At 32.2% G+C, this 16,107-nt stretch overlaps 1 protein-coding gene across 7 annotated transcripts in view; it reads left to right on the forward strand.

Moving 5' to 3' along the window:
• Positions 1-7,993, forward strand: part of LOC143084010 (phospholipid scramblase 1-like) — a 30,439-nt gene extending 22,446 nt beyond the window's left edge. The window contains exons 9-12 of one of the 7 annotated variants that reach the window (XR_012980981.1): positions 513-613; positions 2,214-2,272; positions 3,173-3,218; positions 5,582-7,524. Coding sequence is in view for 5 of the 7 variants with exons in the window: in XM_076260420.1 (XP_076116535.1) it covers positions 513-609; positions 2,214-2,272; positions 5,582-5,629 (204 nt within the window). In the remaining 2 variants the exon portion in view is untranslated. Of the gene's footprint in view, positions 1-512; positions 614-2,213; positions 2,273-3,172; positions 3,219-5,581 lie in introns of all 7 variants that reach the window. The other 6 variants (XM_076260419.1, XR_012980982.1, XM_076260420.1 and 3 more) reach the window with 6 other exon arrangements.
• The last annotated feature ends 8,114 nt before the right edge of the window (positions 7,994-16,107 follow it).

The raw sequence follows: 16,107 nt of genomic DNA on the forward strand, positions 1-16,107 counted from the left end.
TGGTACACTGTATTAAAAAAGAGCGTATTTAAACAGGCGTTTGGCAGTTTTTAACTTTTTGTTTCTTGAATATTTATAGATTCTAAAACATTGAAACATTGTGAAGAGGGAGAAGTTCCTACTCAACCATTTCAATTGGTATTTCTGATGGTTGGTACCTATTAAAACGTTTAAACCTGCTGAATTTGTTTGCACCTGTCCTAAGTCAGGAATCAGACCTTCAGTAGTTGTCGTTTGTTGATGGGGTTCATAAGTGTTTCTCGTATCTCATTTTTATATAGTTTAGACCGTTCGTTGAAATTGAAAAATCTTGTCCTGCCTTATGTTTAGTTTATCCTGACATTTCACAGACATTGTCATCCTGCCTTTGTTTTGCAAAGTGTCTCATCCTGCTTATTTTACTCAAAACTCCTGTCCTGCCTTTTCTCCCTAATTTCATCGTAGCCCCACATAAAAATCAAATATATATTTCCGATATAGTTACGCACGTCAAGAAACGTATTTTCTTACAGATAGTGTCAGCAGACAATACAGAGGAAGTAGGGGTAATCAGCAAAAATCTTGGTATCGAAAATTATTTCGGTGATGCTGATACGTTCGGTTCAAAGTGTAAGTATGTATCTTATTAGTTCTTTGTATCTATTCACAACTAATTTAAGGGGGTAGACCTTGGTTCAGGGAGATAACTCTTTAAATCAGTCAAGCGTTTGTAAAAGTCAAGTTCATCAATGTATTTTAAGCATTTACCTGAAACAGATTGAAAATAATCTATGTAACCTAGAAACTTAGAATATGTTTTTGAAAATGGTTGACACAAACGTACTGATGATTTTAAGAGTTATTTCCCTTAACCTAGGTCTACCTCCTTAATCTTATATTTTGTTGTAAGATTGATGGCTTATCCCAGTATTGCACTTTATTCATATACGTACAGTCATGTGGTTATGAAGAAAATATTGATGATTTTTTTTTATCAAATTGTAAGTCTAAAGATACCTGTAGTTTTGTGATGTGTGTATTTTGTACGTTTTGAGATCGTTAATATCGCCACAAAATAGGACCCTCTAACATGTTTAACCCCGCCACATCCTGTATGTTTGTGGCTGTCCATAGTGAGGAGCCTGTAATTCAGTGGTTGTCGTATATTGATGTACTACATATTTGTTTTTCGTTCATTTTTTTGTATATAAATTAAGCCGATAATTTTCTTGTTTGAATCGTTTCACATTTGTCATTTGGGGGCCTTTATAATAGTTGACTATGCGGTATGGGATTTGCTCATTTTTGAAGGTCTACGGTGACCTAAAGTTATTAATTACTGTATCATTTGTTCTCTTGTGGAGAGTTTAATTCGTGACAACTCGGTCGATTTCGTACCTTTATCAAGAAGAGTATCGGATTTACCCGAGTCTCTCCGATTGGTAGGGTTGAAGACATATCGTTGTCAGCATGAAGGAATTTCATGCAACTGTCACACAAGTGAGAGCTATAAAATCAGGTTTTGCCCACCATTACCTACATTAGAAAATGGCCATACTAAGTCAAGATAAGGACAGTTGTTATCCACTCGTTTGATGTGTTTGGGCTTTTAATTTTGCCATTTGAGAAAGGACTTTCTGTTTTATAGAATTATCTTCGATGTTCGGTATTTTTGATATTTTACTTTTTAGTCACTGCATGACTGAGGAGAGTAAATACACACTATTTCTGTTTTACTACTGCTATATATGATGTTTTCAACATTAAGTTTGAGATTTGTATACTATTATGGTATTGTATTGTTTTAATGCCTTCAACCCCTCGGGGTATAAATGTGCATTTCATTTTCAAGGTGGTACCCAACACTTTCACTAATTTAAAAAATTAATTTGGCTCGTTTAATTTTCATAAAATTTTGACAAAGTATTTACTTTGACCCTTTAACAAAAACATAAAAATTTCAAAATATTTGAACCAACCGTTTTATCAGGAAAATTACACTGGTTATATAGCAGTTTGACAAACACTTATTTTGATCATCGAGAAGCTTAATATTCCCTTTTTAACACAACGTAATTAAAACATTTAGCTGATTTTACAGAGTTACCTCCCTGTAGTGTTAGGTACCACCTTAAATAAATAAATAAATAAATAAAGTAATCAACCTATATTATTTGGTTCACGTTTAAAACAACATATATACAATAAATGTTTCTTTTTTAAATTTTACACAGTTCCACAAGATATTGATGTAAAAATCAAAGCAGTCCTGCTTGGGGCAATAATGTTAATCGTAAGTCGATATACAAATAGAGATGCTATTGAAAGTATCACGGAAGTTACATATACTGTATTGAAGTTTGGCTTACGTAATTCCATATTGCGGTGACCTAGCGATGTGTAGCCTGAAAATGTAAACGGACATTTGCAGTCAAAATAATTTCTATTTAGGTCAAGCCTATTTTTGAATTCTAATACAAAGTTAACAAAACGTTGCTTTTGAATATTAATACGAGCTAATGATATTTCACCATAAAACTTCATCTGAACGCTGATCTCGTCTTTAGTCCTTTGCACATTGTGACGTATATATAAAATTGGTTTATAGCTTTATAATTTTCGTTGTTGTACATGCTTTTTAAAAGACAACTGCGTTATGTGCTTTATATTATGTTACACAAGGAGGTAAATCTTTCAGATGGAACTTTTCCCCAGTGACAGCTGGATATATAAAGGCAACAGTGATAAACCGCTGTTCAAAAGTCATAAATCGATTCAGAGAGAACAAATTCGGGTCTATGAGGGTCGGGATGGGGTTTACAGAGAATAATGGCAAAAATATAATGAAAAGAGAAAAATGAGTACCAAAAAATAGAGAATAGAGAATGATGGAGTGCACAATAATTAAGTGCAAGAACAATTGTGGAAAATAAAATTAATGGTGTAATACAATTCTGGTTACAGAGATGAACAACGTACATGTATATATAAAATAAAGAAATGATACATTAACATGAATTTAATAGTAAAATCTTTTTCATTAGAATTTTACCGAATACGAGATATTTTTACAATAATGGAAAATGGACATAAAAAATAAAGGATATACAAAAATTGAAAAAAATCTTTAAGCGTACAGATGTTATGACCCCTGGATTCCGACCCTCGTACTTTATTTTTGTTTATCTTGCAGGACTTCAGCCATTTTGAACAAGGACAACAACACTGGTAAAGAACAGGTAGGAAGAGGTTATGTTAATACAATGCATATAAATATTGTGTGATATCACATTTATTATATCTGGATCTTTTATCTGATTGGTCACTTTTGATTTTGTCAGTTGATATGAACTTCCCCTTTTTGAATTCGCCGTTTCAGAATCTAATGCATCCTGGGTAATATTTTCAAAAGTGTAAACCAAAACGTCGTGATTGGTTAAAAATGTCATAAACAATGGAAATTTAACCAATGACGTGACGTTATTTTCATTTTGGGGTACGAACAATGAAATTACCCATGATTCTTTAGATTCTGAAAAGGCCAATTCACGATGGAGTTTAGTATTTTTGTTATACTTTTTGTTATATACTTTCAGAATAGACATTATTTTTCACCTGTCTGTATTTAATATGACACAAGTGTAACACAAATAAGAATAAGATAAACACTTCTTGTTGCTACAATGCAAAACGTGGAGTGTTCTGATGTGCAACGGTGAGGATATCAATTCCTGTTGATTGACATTTAAAAATGGAGTTTTCTCAAATGCTTCGGTAGGGTAAGTAGTTCCTGCTAATAAAAGGTAAAACGTCGAGTGTTCTCAAATGCCCCGGTAGGATAGCAATTTCGGTTATTTAAATGTGAAATATTGAAGAAAACAATAAGTATGTACTAGTCTATTATGAGTACAAATCAATTTTGAAGGAAGATCGAGAATGAAAGGAAATATTTGTTAACATCAAATAGGATACAAAAGTTTGTTACAAAAAAGGTCGAATTTCTTTTACTTGCAATATTAATTACACGAATGTCAAGGCCTAATTACTTAAAATAGTTAATTTCAGAATCTGAAACTCGAAAAAGACTGGTGGCATGTGTTTGAAAATATAGTACATCCTGAAGGCTTTAACCAAGTAGTAAGGAGGACCCTTTTTGAATTATAATACAAAAAATTTAAGGGTTATGCAATATCATGCTATGTCTATAAAAAGGTATATACTAAGAAACTTAGAGCGAAGGGCCTTGCTTATGATTAAAATTGCTAATAAAATAATGGCAGATAGAGAAACAAAAATAAATTTTGACAATGGCGGGATCATTTGACGGTGGCGGAAGATAATTAAACGCTGAGGGATTCATGTTCTTCAGTATGCAGTTGTCTATGTAGTGAATGTTTGTGAATGCTGTTTGCCTTTTCGTTTTTGTTTCGATCTTTTGTTTAACTGCCTAGCGGTATATTCTCATCTCTTTTATTACGATTTGATGATATAAACGATAAAAAGAAACAATTGCAAGTAGTCCAGTCAATCTAAGATTTAACCTCAAACTAATTGCAACAGAAAAATGTTTTAGTTCTAATCTATAGCATTATGCCCTTTATATACACAGCAAAAAGTCCCATAAAATCTAATTTGAGGAAAACTCAAAATCAGCATTTTTAATTTCCTATGGAAATTAACATTGGAAGGGGAGATAACTCTTGCAAAGATGAGTCTTTTTTGTCAGTTTTTCTTGAAATTCATGTAAAGTATGATACTTTGATGGGGTTATAAATTTGTATTTGACTAAATTATATAATCTTCTGCTCATGAAATGTACAAAACCGAAGTGTTATGGGTAGTTTTATTTTATTCATGCATTTTTAATTAAAGAAATTGCAAATTTGAAGCTTTAGAACAAATAATGTGAAAGTTTGGTATTGTTTATACCTGTATATTATATTTTTTCAGCAACTTACTTATCTAAAGAAACCACAAAAAAGAAGGATACATGATTAATTAGTTTGATTAAATTTTGAGATTCTTTACCTTGACATGTTGAAAAATTCAATAAATGGTCAATTAATGAATTAAGAAATCTAGATTATAGCTTGATATGAAAACACCTTTAGAGTTGATTGTTATACTCTAAAGACCGCTAAAAAATCAAGATCGAATCAATACATACTGATGAATAGAAGCAGTAAAGTTATAATTTTGTATCAATTTTTATTGATATTTCTGCCTTTTTTGCCAGAGTTATCTCCCTTTTTAATGCAAGTCTCCATAGGAATTTTAAATGGTAAATTTTTAGTCTTCCTCAAGTTAGATTTTATGGGACTTTTTTCTGTGTATATTTGGGGTATAATGCTACAGATTAATTCTAAAAAAACTTCTGTTGCAATTACTTTCGGGTTAGGGTCAAATTTATGCTAGATTGACTGGGCTATAGGTATTAATGCAAAGCATATATTGTTGCACACGATATAGTCTTAATATACACAATTATATTGTAAGCAAAGTACTATGATATTGCTAAAAACGGTATCCATATCAAATTATGGGTCAGGCAGACAATCCTGACAATATAAAGTTTGCACTGTTACTCTTTTTTATTTTGTAGGGCTGTAATAATCTCCTTTTGGAACATCGACCAGTAAAGAAAAATTGAATAGTAACCCTATTAATAAGTTGTCATTTTACTTTAAACATTGTTTTATTTGTTGTAATGTGTTACTGTCACCTTAGATTTAATAAACACACAGTGTGTTTGCCTTGAATGTTGTGTACAAGGGCAGCAATATGACAATCAATTTTTGCACACGTATTCTATGAGGCTTCCGCAGGGTCAAAAACGACCTGCGACCTATGGGCTTTTTAGAGGCGACTTCCGACATGAGGGCCTTCTAAAAACGACCCGCGACCTTTAAAATTTGGAAAAAACGACGTCCGACCGACTTTCGTTCTCTGTGTTGGGAAAAAAACGACCTGCGACCTGTACACTTCCCTTAAAAACGACCTCTCGACGAATTTAAAAGCGACCTTGCGACCTGAGGGGGTTACCCTGTGGGAGCCTCTTCTATTGGTTTAAACATTGGAACCTTTTAATTTGTCAGAATTTATCTTGTAGTTTGTAATTTTTGTAATTGCGTTTTTTGTATTAGCTTATTTATTTATAGAGTATTACCAACTGACTTGGCGGAGCTTACATTTTTATTTGCATAAGGACAGTCTATTTGAAGATGTTTGTGATAAGGATGATTTCCGTTATAATAATCATTGATTTCTAATCACCTATCAGTGTCACCAAACGAATTACAAGGTAACAACGACCATAACTGGACACTTCCTTGATGAGTTTCTCCCAAAACACCTATCAGAAGATGGACTGATCAATGATGAGCGAACCGTTTTAACTCCGCCCAGTCAAGTGAAATAAATGAAGTAATAACAGTCATTAAAAAGATTATTGATTCAGTCGTTGGTTGCCTTTGATTGTATTTATTTTTTCGGTTAATGTTTTTTACAAAAATCAGTTTCATGTATTCAAAAATGACAAAGGACATGGGTGTGTTTCAACAAAGAAACTTATTTACAATATAACATTTTCCAATAAAAACCAACATCCTGATGTTGTACAAAACATTAAACGAAGAATTAAAACAATCAAAGGCAACCAACAACAATCACTGAGATACACGCATACACGCTATTGACTTTGGTAAAGAATCCTTCAACAAACCTGGAACAGCCGTATTTTGCACAAATTTTTGATGAATTTTGGGTGATCAATGCTCTTCAACTTTGTACTTGTTTGTCTTTATAACTATTTTGATCTGAGCGTCACTGATCAGTCTTATGTAGACGAAACGCGCATCTGGCGTATTAAATTATAATCCTGGTACCTTTGATAACTATTATAAAAGCACAAGATTGTTGAATATATGTTAAATGTTTTTTAAATGTCGAAAGGTGTCTATGGTATTATTTAATACTTTTGTCAGATTGTATGAAATTTGTGCAAATATATTCAGGTTTAATCTACCATTTTCGTCATAAGGAAATGCCTGTATCAAGTCAGGGTTATTACAGTTGACCTATCGTTTGTTTGATTTTGACCTTTTATAACAGTCTTTCCGTTTTGAATTGAATGTTGTGGCACCAAGTCAGCAATATGACAGTTATTTTCACAGTCATTTGGTATTTTTGTTATTTTACTTTTTGCGTCAAGGTAAATCATGTATATATGTAGGTAATCAAACAATATATACGGATTTATGTATAATACATCTATCATTATTAAGGATTTTCTCGTGCCATAGTTTACATGCTAAATACTTAAACATGTTAAAAATCTTATTGTTCTGGAGTTGTTTGGTTTACAACACTTGTGCTATATTTTATTTGTTTGCCAATTAAATTTGATATTATGAGTTTTTTTTTTTTACAAAATTTTGTATTGTATATTGTGTAAAAATATATTAAAAAGACAATCTTCAGCTCTTATTTCTTTTTTTTTCTTTTTACAGGCAGAAAATGCCTACACCACCTGCTTTTGTTATATAGATACAAGTTTGGCGACTTCACATATAAAATAATAAACATTATATACACCTGGTGTGCGTTGTGAAGACTCACTGAGACATTTCTAAATAAAAATAATCGTTAAACTAACTGTAAAATCATTATTCAGCGTCTTGATATATAATAAATAGAGAAAAGTTGGTCATATCTACTGACAACTTACCTCAACAAATTATGAATAGAGAAAAATAGGACAAACAAGTATAACATAGAGAATGATGGGGTGTTAAACTGCAAGGCTAGAGAATAATGGGCAAAAAACCAAAGAATGGCGATACATGACATCCAGAATTAAAGAATACAGAAATTAAGGTCACCCCATCCATATGTTTATAGTATAATAATTCTTCTATGACTTGCATATTAGGGAATACGTTGATATTATTGATCGAGAGGAATTCTGGTAGTTGATCTTGACGTTTGTTATTTTTCGATAGACGATGTTGACCGAACTTCTTTTAGTAACCAATGTAACCAAGATGACAGCTATTATAACACAGACGTGAACAAAATTTATTTTCACGTTAAATAAAATGATAAACACAAAATCATTCGTTTGAATGATAATAAAAGTGTTTGCTGGTTTTATTTGTTTAGAAAGGAGTAGGTTCAGTAAGACCCCTTTTTGGCCCCAAAATATAGTATTTTTACAAAATTGTTAAATTTTTAACTTTTAATTATTGATTGGTAAGTAGAATGCTTCTGCTACATAATTATGGGCTGTTTTTGACAATACAATGCATATATATCAGGTACTAGCATCGTTTAGTCATACTAAACTACTGAAATCTTCACAATTTTGGCATTTTAGTTAGATTTAAGACTGTTTCCGTCTTAAATGAAAGTGGCCGCATCCGTGTTCATTCATAATATTGAAATGTAAGTTGTATTTGATGATACTTCATATCATATATAAAGGTTGAGAATGAACACGGATGCGGCCACTTTCATTTTTGACAAAAACCATCTGAAAAGTGACATTTTTTGGCATAATTAATAGATTTTTCATTTTTAAGCTTGAATCGGAGCGTTTTTTTATGACTTAATCCGTTAAAATCTTTCACATCAAATGATTGAATCAACTGAAATAGCCACTTAAGTGTTTGAAAAGTGTCCAAAATCTTTCGTCAGACTAATCTGGAATTTGAGGCCAAAATCGGCCCTTACCGGACCTACACCTTTCATTGAGTACATGTTTTTGCGTTAACCAACAAATATATTCATGCGCCAGGCCTATTCGAAGACATACATATACAGTTTACGCGTGATCGATAGAGGTAACGAGTGTAGAAAAATATATTCCCTTTTTTTTCAATTTTAACGAATTACAAGGATTAAACGCCCTTTTTAATTACTTTTATGATACGTTTGTGAGTGACTTTGTCCAGTTTATTCACCAAATAATTCCTTTAAAGATGCGTTTAATCATATTCAAAATATTTACCAATACAATAGACCAGATCAGCCACCAACATGTGACTCCTCCTTGAAAAAAGTAAAATCACAAAAATACTGAACTTAGAGGAAAACCAATTCGGAAAGTCCATAATCACATGGCAAAATCAAATAACAAAACGCATCAAAAACGAATGGACAAGAACTGTCATATTACTGACTTGGTACAGGCATTTTCACATGTAGAAAATGGTGGATTAAACCTGGTTTTATAGCGCTAACCCTCTCACTTTGATGACAGTCTCATCAAATTCCGCTATATTTACAATAATGCGTTCACTAAACAGACACAATAAATAAAATAGTCAAAATATCAGTCATCATCGTGTAACAATTTAAAAAATAAAAAAAACCGCACAAACACAAACAAACAAGTATCGAACAAAATATATGGTAGATAGCTTGACTTGGTACAGGCAGACATTTTGACGGTGTTAACCGATTGTAACTGCACAGAAAAACCTCTTCCTTTAAGTGTCTGGCTCACATGTTGCAAAAGAAAAGCACACAATACAATACAAATAACCTACACAGTCAACTTATAAGCTGAATCACAAGTAATAAACACAAGGGAACAAAAGCATCATATATAAATATATATACATAAATTATTGAGCAGGATCAAAATGTACTCACCACCACAAGAAGCTACATACGGTAATGAATTAAAGCTCGGTTTAACTAAATGGAAATTGAAATGAAGACGTATAAAATTATGGGAGGTTTAGTGTAACACCCGGTTTGACCCACAAGTTTCTTTTAAAACTGCCTATTCAAAGTCAATATATGGCAGTTGTTTTTATATTTGTTTCCTTGGTTGAAAGTGTTGGATGTAGTTAGTTGTAGTTAGTTGTTATGGACTTCCCCCGATTTTTAATTTGCCCTGGAGATTTACGGGTTCGGTTTTTTTTTGCTATACTTTTTTAACATAAAAACAATTTTTTTCCATCTTTAACGTTATCCCGATAGTTTTGAGTTTGCAAAATTTGAATATTTTGGTCGGCATATAAGATGGAAGTTAAAAATGTTACGGCCAGAAATCGCCTTTAAATTGTAGCCAACAAAAGACACAAATCAATAGTAAAATTTAACAATATTTAATATACAAAAGTTTACAAAAAGGTATTACACAAATATTACTGTTAACTTAACTGTCAAAATATGAGTCCAATCTGTTATCTTTATCTGTATCCGGAAATCTTTCGGAATCCAATTTGAATATTACGTTCACTACTAATGTCACAATCCAGTATGATGTTGTTTGTAGAATAAAAGTGTCAATCCAAATGCTGTGAATACTAATGTCTATCAATGTCTATGTCCAAGTTTAATTATGAGAGTTTAACTTTAGTGTCTGTATATATAGTGTTGTCATGGAAAATTCTAGAACACTCTATAATGGAACATTGTGGAAAATCCTGGAAAGTTACAACGGAAGTTTCTGGAATAACGTAGAAGTTTAAATTACGCATCTTTTATAAGGATCATTCTAGAAAGTTCCAATCATTCTGTGATTGTTCCAGTGATTCCTAAACTGCACAGTTATAAGATTATTTGGTAAACAACTATCAGGCCATACAACACAAATTAGGCCAACATAAATAAACATAATAATTACAATATCATAACAAAAAATGCTGTACTTTAGTTCTCAAGACGATCGCAAGCGCTTATGTAATACTCACCGGGACGCTTGAGTCACAATGTTGGGTTTACCAAATCAATTGCGAAGTTTTGAACATTGAAAACAAATATTTCAAAACTTTGCGACAAATATCACGTTGGCTTTCTATACATGGATATTGATAAACCTTAGTGTAGCGACTTATTCAACCAATTATAATTTATACTTCTTTTGGCTTTCAAACTTTTTTCATCTGAGCGTCGCTGGTCAGTCTTGTGTGGACGTGGCGCACGTCTGGCTTATTAAATTTCAACCTGGTACCTTTTGTTGGCTATTATGCGTTTGTTTCTCTGTCCTATATTTTCTCCCAATTATTTGTATTTTAGTCCTGTCATGTAATAGGCGAGTGATATGACAGCCAAATTTACATTTTTAATGGTCCTACCTAACACACGGCTAAATCATATATCAATGGAAAGCTAAGAATGTGTACTTTCTAAATATCCCGGTCGTCAAAAGAAATTATGGTGCATTTTTTTTTAAATCGAGGTCAAAGGTCATGGGTGCAATTTCAATTCACGGATACTTCCAGTAGAAAAATCGAGTCAAAACAAATGCAAAAACGAAATATTTTTATAGGAATGCTGTATTACTGTTGGGAAAATATATTTCTATCATAGTATTAATTAATTTTGGTTGATTTTAACGGTAACGCATGTTATGTAACGTTTTCTCTCGGAGTCTTTGAAAATTAACTATTAAGTCATACAAATGTATCTGTAGTCTCCCTTGCATTATCTAAATCTTATAATACCTCCATATCATTTGATTGCACGTATTAACAAACATATATCTGCAAATTTGATATAAATAATCAGAAACAATATATTTGAAGCAAGGGGAAAATATAACATATGACGTATTTTTAATTGTTCAGAAAAGTCCCATGAAGAGCTGTACATTAAAATTGAGGAAGCGTATGGTCTCCTGTTAGTTTGAAAGCCTGCCAACCGCTTCAAGATCAGACAACCATAGGGCAGATTTTTTTTATTATTGTTATGCAATATGTTGAGTCTGGATCATTTCATTTACATCACTTAATCAGATATGATAAGAGTACTAACTAACATTACTAAAATGAGTAAAGTGCTACTAGTATATTTATATCAACAAATTGACAATTTTAATATAAAACATCACAAGGAAAATATGATCACTCATTGTACGTCAAACTGTGTTTGATTTTACTTTAGTCGGCCGCCGTGTATCTTGAGATATCTAATTAATCAAACAACACTTGACAAAGTAGTTTGTACTTTTTTTAAATTACGCTAGTGATGACGTTCGGCTACTTTGTCACTAAGTATTACTTTTTTATATCTTGTTTCAAGGCTTTAAACGGAGGACAAGGTTATCCTAATATTGAACCTTTTATTTGGCTTTCTTATGTTAAAATCCCGTTAGCGTATAACCTAAATGATCAAAACGTCGGACCAATGGGATGTTGGACCATTTAGGTGTCGGAATATTGCGATATCGGAATATTATAGCTTCATTTTAACTTGTAATCTCATCATTCTTATCGGTCAACATATCCATACAAAGACAACTTCCTTGGCATGGGCATATATCAGTACAGCAGAGGTTTTGCTCAAAGCGGACACAAGATCTACTATATACAGATTGAATTAATGTTTGGGAATGTACATGAGGGATTTGTCAAAGAGACACCAACCCGTTCAAAAAGCAGGCAACGACCGAAGACCACCAATGGGTCATCAATGCAGCAAGAAACGGAGGCGTTTTTCAGCAGGCCCCTAAACAAAAATGTACTTGCTTGAAATGATAATGGACATCATACTAAGCTTCGAAATATACTCAAGAAATTGAAATAAAAAATCATACAAAACTAAGAAAGGCCAGAGGCTCCTGACTTGGGACAGGCACAAAATTGCGGCGGGTTTAACATGTTTTTGGAAATCTCAACCCTCCCCCTATACCTAAACCAATGCGTAAACAGATCAAATCATGTAGAAAGTTGGATGACATCATACCGGACCGATGTTGCCTTTTAGCCAACCAAAGTCATACGGAGAACTTTTATTGTTTCTGTAGTTACATGTAGGTCGACATTGTCTTTGATAAAATTTTGACCCCCAGAAGAAAAATAATGCCATGTAGAATGTATACCCCATTTTCAATTTTTCTAATCTCCTGATCTGTCAACTTGTTAATAATTATCAAAGGTGTGTCCATAAATACGGTGCATTTGTAATGATAAACCTAAATGAAAAAGATTTTTTTTTTTTATATAGATTATATACATTCTACTAAAGCCATAAGAACTTTGTCAATAGGAATATCGTACGCTTTATTAACTGCCGCAGATGCGCCATCATCCAAAAGACAATACAGAAATGTTTTTAAAGCAGGTGGCATAATTGCAATTGAATAATCTAGTGACATTTTTTTAGATAATGGATATTCATCTGATTGGATTACAACTTTACCCTATATTTGCTTCCGTAAAATACAAGTAGCTGCATCAAGTGATTGCAGCCAGTTTCGCAGTCACTGCTCAGATCTTTAAATTTGACAGACTGTATATCACAGTCATTTTAAAGGGGTAATTTTCCGTCATAACGGCATAAGACAAAATTATAGAGCTACTGTATACAATATTGGATGTACCTTGGCTTTGTTGAGGCTGTATACATGTAACTATAAATTGACCATATAATTTTAGTTTTTGTTGAAGCTGATAATATGTTGTGTAGTTTTCTCGGCGGCGATCTTCGGGCAGAAATTAAGCCCGGTTAACTGATCAAGTAATTAAAGTTGTTAACCATAATACTTCCTTGTGTACAGGCACGTCATCTTTAATCGTCGAAATGTTAGTAAAAGCTGTTTTATGTTCAGAATTACATAGCTCTTTACTTTCTGATTTCAAATTTTGTAGCAAATATTTAGCGATGCAAGCTCGATGGTATAAAGATTTAATAATAAAATTATCATAAGTTATTTTGTAAATCAGATCATTGTAGGAGATATATGTAGTAACACTCAATACAGCTTGAGTTTGCTCCTTAGAGGATACACCTGAGATCACCCCTAGTTTTTGGTGGGGTTCGTGTTGTTTATTCTTTAGTTTTCTATGTTGTGTCGTGTGTACTATTGTTTTTCTGTTTGTCTTTTTTATTTTTAGCCATGGCGTTGTCAGTTTGTTTTAGATTTATGAGTTTGACTGTCCCTTTGGTATCTTTCGTCCCTCTTTTATGAAGTTGTGTAACTTGCTTATAGGCTTTATACATTTGCAAAATAAACAAACCGAGACAAATCAGAATGAGTTGTAGATCTTCTGCCCTCGTTGATATATATGAGAAGAGACTGGTCGGTAGAATTGGTACATGTAGTACAAAGTCTTTGTACAGACAAAACAGAAGATGATAGGTTGTGCTTACCTTTGAAATATTTATAGCAACTCTAATGATATTTGTATTTTCAAATGGGATGTTTTCATTTTTTTCATATTCATCGACCAGTCTTCTGTAAACTTTTTTTTTTTTTTTTATTCAACAACAATATATCACATGCTGTTAACAGATTTCTTCACTGGTACAGCTATTTCAGTAAAGATCCCTGTTTGTTAGTACCTTAAGACCAGGGTATCTTCAGGTAGTATTTTTATAATTTTGTTAGTTTATATATTATTTGTCATTATACATTGTTTATCATTAAATACATTAATTCTCTATAATTTTACAATTATAACTTTGAATATGAACTTTTTATATATATATATATTGTAACTATCTGATAGATGTTGGGGATAAAAACAGAATCGCGGGTTATTTAAGCGTGTTCCGAATTTGATTTGTGGTTTAATGTATTTCTCTGTTGTCCGGTATAACGGTAAATTCATTTGTTATTTTTTGTGTGGATTCTGTAAACTTCAACTTTTCGTTTTCCCACTGCGGCAATACAACTGTATCTTCATTTAAGTGTTTAACTACATAGTTTCTATGTAGTAAATACATGACAGACTATGCATCTGTGTCAATCAATGGATAGTTTTTGATTAGTTTTTACTTTTTAGCATAGAAAGGGTTTCATCGTGAACTGGAATGTGAAAATTTGACAGGACTCGGAAGATTTTCTACAATTTTCCGATACGATTCCTTATTTAGAAAGGGGTGAATTCTACAGAACACAAAAACTATGTTTTACTTTGATTTGATCTTAATTTCGGACGGTATTATATCTATTTAAGCTACACTGAAGTTAAAGATAGAAAAAGAACCGTTTAAATATGATTTATCGTACTCTAATAGCACTATTAAGTACACGGAAATCGACTAATATATTCAGTAAAAAACGATAACGAAATAGATAAGGAATTCCGGAAACTATAGTGATTTTACCCAACATCATAAAATAACAGAAATTCATGATTTTAAGAAATGTTGAGATAAAGTCTTGATCTTGAATGAAAAAACGATAACTGATGAGTAATTTGGTGTGTTCTAAAACGGATAGAGTGCAAAAGCATTTGATAAAAATGTAATTGTAGATCCGAAAAGGTCAGGATTATAAAAATTTTCGTACAAAATTTCAAATATTTAGCAGGAATGCAAAAACATGCGGACCTACAGTTGTAAATATTATTTTTCTTTATTTTAAGAATCTAATTCACTTAATTATTCTGTCTAAAAGAAGAGATACGACTAATTTCCTTTGCTTGGAAAACATGTCGTAATTTTATAATTTTCAACTTATTTCTGAAATAAACGTCAATTTTACAAAAATTGCACCGTACGATTTTGTGACGACCGGGCAAAAATCAAAGTTAAATCATTATTCTTTCAATTAAAAAAAAAATTAGCCGTGTGTTAGGTGGATGCATTAAAGTCCTTAACTAGACGTCTTTTTCAAATATTACACTCGCCTATAATGTTGTCATTTTAATATTATGGTTAACATTGCCATTAAAGCGGGAGGTTTGGCATGCCACACAATTAGGTTCAACCCACCATTTTTTTCTTAAAATGCCCTGTACCAAGTCAGGAAAATGGCCATTGTTATATTGTAGTTCGTTTCTGTGTGTGTTACATTTTAATGTTGTGTTTCTGTTGTGGTGTAGTTCTGTCATATTTGATACTTTTCCCTCAGTTTTAGTTTGTAACCCGGATTTGTTTTTTCTCTATTTATTTATTAATTTCGAACAGCGGTATTCTACTGTTGCCTTTATTTACAAATAAGAACGGGACAAAGATAGGTTTTATCAACGACCGAGTACTGAGTACATCAATGAGGAATAAGTCATTAAGCATTCCCGTACGTGAGCACCTGTTTTCTGTATTTTAATCATTTTGTTCAGATGTAGACACATATTTCTATTTTGTCATTTTGTTTTGAATTAACTAATTAACTACAAATATTGCATTATTTTACGTTCCGGCTTGCACAATTCTTTTTAGGAGTTAAAT

Source organism: Mytilus galloprovincialis, chromosome 7, assembly GCF_965363235.1.
Source record: "Mytilus galloprovincialis chromosome 7, xbMytGall1.hap1.1, whole genome shotgun sequence".
NCBI lineage: Eukaryota > Metazoa > Mollusca > Bivalvia > Mytilida > Mytilidae > Mytilus > Mytilus galloprovincialis.